Consider the following 5,048-nt stretch of genomic DNA (forward strand, 5'->3'; position numbering starts at 1 on the left):
AAAAAACATCTTAATTTCCTTTACGACAACATTTTGTTCATAACACCACTACATTAACAATAAGCATAGGCAAATGATAACTGTCAACATTTAAGATTGTGCTTTTACTCTTTATTTAATCAGATCTATTTACATTGAAAATGTGATAAATACACATTGAAAGTTACATCTTGCATTTTATGAAAAGTAAAGGTTTCGAATCATTTTATGACTTAAGTACATGAGAAAATAAATTAAAGATGTGCAACAACTGTATCAGTAATTCAAATGATATAACTTATGCACAGGGTTGGGAGGGCTACTTGCCAAAAACACAACCAGTAACTTCATGTGAGTATCAAGATATAAAAGTAATGTAACCTGATAACTTTATTTTTCTTTTGGATTACTTCAATATCAAATGCAATGCAAATAAACACAGGAGAGAAGAAATATTAATATGATGTGTTTACTGAAATGTATAATATAATACCATAAAGCAGATTCAGGCAGTAGGTGTAGAGATTCACAATGAAAGTATTATCCTCCAGAACATACGGCTTCCAGAGAAGAGATACACTTTGATCATTTTACATATATCTGCTCTTTTTAGGTTTTGAATAAGATTGTAATCCTGAGTTTCCCCATTATTAAAAAAAGTAAAACTAATCCGATTACATCTTTTCCTATGTAACTAAGGATTACACTTTCATTTTTCTCAATAGAAATTGGAAAATTGTCTTAAGTTATAAGTGATGCCTTCAATCTCTTTCACGTGGAGAAGACATCCCATTGGCCGAGGCGTTGCAACTTCCCTCAAGCGTCCTACATGAAAGAAAGATCACATGTTAGAAATGTGTGCACAAACTATTCAGTACTTGGTTTAAAGCCCAAGTGTGAGAGTGAACAGAGGCGGAGTCTGTTTGTTGGCTGCTGCTCCCCAAACCAACATCCTCCTCACAAGCATTGGCTGTTGGAATGTCATTACGCTCCACATGTGGAACAACAAAGGCTTCTTCAGGCGTGCCTTGCATCATAATGATATTGCTCTGATCAGCAGCAAGACTGTTTTCACCACTACCATGGTCTCCATCTGCAACCTCCTCATTGCTGTTAACAGTCGAACTAGGACTGTCACTGATCTCGTCATTGCTACTCACCTGCTTTTCCTTCCAGGCTGGCGTTCTTTGGTGAAATACAAAATGGTGGGCACTGCAGTGTTTTTCAGGCATCTCCTTCCCTAATAAAAATAATAAACAACAACACATAAAATAACTTTTTGAGGTCTGTAGATATTCAACTTTCTTTTGAATAATGTTGTTTTAAATGTAAGAGTGCATTATAAAAGACAATAGAGGGCCAACATGTTAACTATGCAGTTAATCCATTCAACAATTACGTGTTTCCAAGATTCAGATTCAAAGGATTTATGTCATAGCACATAGGCTACAGTGTGGGAATGGCAATGCAAATCATCTGTCCCGAGCTCCTCCAACAATGCAACAGTTATATAAGACATAAAACAATAAAATAAATTCTAAATTAAATTAAGAATAATAAATTAGTGCAGGCAGAAATCTATATACACGTAAATATAATAAGACATATGCAAGAACAGAATGTAAAGATAAATATTGTATAGTAAAATTAACTTAAATCATTTTTTTTTTTACAGTGATAGCTGTTAAGATAAATAAGTTATAAGATGACAACAGATTAATGAATGTTGCTATTAAAATAATGTAAAAAAAGGTAATATAATTCATCTGTTTTTAACATAGAGTATGTGGGGGAAATGGCAATTCTCTATCTATGATAAAGAGTCTTTGCATAAATTGAAGAGAAATGTGCTGGTTTGCAAAAAAAATCGATTTCTATGTTTCTTTACTTAACTGGCAAAATCTTAATTTGGCCTTTAATCAAAAGAACATTACTCATCACTGATGTGCAAGCTGTGCCATAACAATTATTTAGCATTGTATGATGTATAACATGTATTTAATTAGTAACAACAATTTACACTCACAAATGGAACCAAGTTATTTTTTTTTTTTTAAAAAGGATCTGTACCAGAGGCGGCGCTAGGGGGTGGCTACTTGGGCTCAAGCCCCGGATGTTTTCTGAAAAGCCCCGGATGTTTCACTTAAAACATTTTTTTTTTTTTTTAAATTAGATTTTTTTTTTTTTAATGTCTCGGGAGTAATGTGCAGTACCGGAGTCCACCAGAGAGGCAGCCGCTACGGGACATTAGCCTGCGTACTGCGTAGCCTTCCCTGCCCTGAAGAAGAAGTGATCCTTCCTAGTGCCTGACGAGTTTTAAGCTAATAGCCTAAGTTATGGATATTAGAAAGTTATTTTCATCGAAGCAGGCGCCACAAGCTGCAGCAGCAGCAGCAGTATCAGCAACTGACAACAATGTCATCACCAGCAGTGAAGAAATGGATGATGTTTCAGGTGTGTGAATCTAATGGTGATATCTGCACTCTGGCTGACTGAGTAAGAAGTGAAAAAGAGTGATGTACTGTAACGTTAATCTTATAGCTAGTAAACATGGAGTAACCAAGGCAAGGCAAGTTTATTTATATAGCACCTTTCAACACAAGGCAATTCAAGGTGCTTTACAAAAATGAAAGACATTCAGACAAAGGCATTTAAAAACAGTAAAATATAATAAAAGAAACATTAAAAGAAAAAATACATGAATACAAAGTTACAGTGCAGTTTAAGATATGAATAGTTCACACAGAAGTTCCACTTTACTGATGAACACAACAGCTCAGTTTAAATTAAAAGCAGCGACAAAAAGATAAACCACACTAAGTCAATACCCTTATATGTTAGTATGTATACAGAACATGACTAAAAATTATTCTAAGATGTAACGTTAACCCTTCAAACCTCAGTCTACTTTTAAGACACTAAAATAACGTATTTCAATTTTTATTTTGTTTTCGTGCGTGGAATTATACCGGCTCTCGTTTCAGTACACATAACAACGGAACCATAGCAACGGAACTGACAGGCAACGGAACTGACAGGCAACACTCTGAATCCGATTGGCTGTGACTGCATCCACTCAGAGTGCCCGATTCAGAAACGTGACTCTTACATTCTTTACGTCACAAACAAAGATGGTGGATGAGAATAGATCTATAAAACGATAAGCAATGCGCAGTGGATCGGAAGAGGACGGTGTGTCGGCTTTGTTCGATAGCGGTGCGGTATGCTAATGGGAACACACGCCAAACATGCTAAATCACATCAGAAGGCAAAATGCAGGATCTGTTTGGTATTTTGAAAGAAAAACTATTTATATACTTTATATAGGTATGGCCCTACAATATATTGTTCAAATATAGCATGATATGTCCCCTTTAAGGTATTATTAAGGTAGGGTTAATGTTGCTCTCAAAGTGCACCAGATTGATGCTTTTAACTTTAACATTTAAAAAAAAAATCTTCCCGGGGGGAGCCCCCGGACCCCCCTAGAGGAGGCGACGACCCCCCTAAAGGATGTTTGGTCCACCCCCCACTTGTAAAAAAAATAGCACTTTACCCCTGCACCCCCCCCCCCCCCCCAACAACTCCTGGGCTAAGCCCCGGATCTCCTACAATCCTAAATCCGCCTCTGATCTGTACCCATGAGTCCGTGCTGAAGGGATGACTCTCAAAGTGTGCACTGCACAGGCGAGAAGAAACGTTGGGGGTCCATGTATTCCTCCGGATGTTCAGCACCCACTGGTCCAGCCTGTCTGGATCACCGAAAGGAAACCTTTATTCAAAAATACATGAAAACCGACCCAAAGACAACAGGAGGGTTAATGCCATATTCACTTAATAACGCATGAACAACTTTTACAAATATTTCTATATAGTCTGTGTTGGTGAATGTAATCTAGGTTGCACATTTCCTGCTGAAAGACATGCCTCCCAAGTTACTGCGTGGCACTTTGATAAAACAGTGTAGTTCCACTATATAAACGTTACATTTATAATCAAACGAGACAATATGCAAGATAAATAGCTATTTGTTGTTATTCTTAATGCTTGTCATTCACACGTTAAGAAAATAAAATAAGTACCTATACATAGCAGAACAATTGTGGCGATGTTCAGCTTAATAAGCCTTGTTCAACATCATTTCTTTAGCTAATACTATAGCGGGCTGCAGGCGAACCAAGTCCGCGTTTCGCTGCATTCCTTGATCTCCAGTTATAACGCCGGGCTCCGCCGCTGGCCGAAGCTAACGGAGCCGCAAAGGGCTAGCTACGGCTCCGGTTAGCTTCGGCGGCGGACTCCGGCGGCCACCACTGGGATAATTGGGTCCACTTTTAACATTTGCTCCCATTTAGCATTATGGGCGTCATAGCCATAGACTATAAAAGTCTTACCCAAGGCTGAATCATAAACTAAACTGTATATATATATACACATGCATAAAGGGTTACGTCCTTAGCTAGCTACATAACAAGCTAAGCTAACAAGCACACAAACACCTGCTAACGGGGTTAACATGTATAATATTATCATTTTACTCACCGAAAAAAGCTGTGAGTAGACTTCTTGGAAGTTATGTTAGTACATTCAAGCGCACAGCACGACATCTTAATTGTTTGGTATATCACCACGAACACGGCTAAAGCTAAAGGGTCAAGTACAGTACTATGACTAACTAACGTTGTAGCCTCTATGGTTGTAGCCTAGCAGAGTGGACAAGTTGCTGTTAGCTGACAGTGAGGCACGTATCTGTCAATCAAAGTGACCACGCTCTAATGTATGCACAAACTTTAAGACCTAATATAAATAAAAGGGTCGCGTTAGAAAACAATTCACTCACAGATCCATAATCACGAAGGTGGAATCTAACTATATCGATAATAAAATGTATGGAGCCAGGGAGAGAAACATGTTTTTTTCCGCTGTAAAGTTGGGCATTTTAACATGGGGGTCTATGGAAATTGCTCCTTTCTGCAGCCATCGCCTATCGGCCAATATATGAACTGCAGTGTGTGGCACTTCCGTATTGGCTTCCCAGCTCTTCCCCAGAGTTTGCCGCTTGGTAATAACGC

General features: G+C 38.2%; 1 protein-coding gene across 1 annotated transcript; it reads right to left on the reverse strand.

Annotated features, from left to right (window-relative positions):
- Positions 1–107: 107 nt before the first annotated feature.
- LOC139433929 (THAP domain-containing protein 3-like) lies at positions 108–4,928 on the reverse strand. Its single transcript, XM_071203354.1, has 4 exons — positions 4,519–4,928; positions 3,619–3,751; positions 1,140–1,219; positions 108–804 (listed from the first exon to the last, which is right to left on the reverse strand). The coding sequence occupies exons 1-4, from the start codon at positions 4,581–4,583 to the stop codon at positions 741–743; spliced, it is 342 nt and encodes a 113-aa protein (XP_071059455.1). The 5' UTR covers positions 4,584–4,928; the 3' UTR covers positions 108–740.
- Between the last annotated feature and the right edge of the window lie 120 nt (positions 4,929–5,048).

This window comes from Pseudochaenichthys georgianus, chromosome 6 (assembly GCF_902827115.2).
Source record: "Pseudochaenichthys georgianus chromosome 6, fPseGeo1.2, whole genome shotgun sequence".
NCBI lineage: Eukaryota > Metazoa > Chordata > Actinopteri > Perciformes > Channichthyidae > Pseudochaenichthys > Pseudochaenichthys georgianus.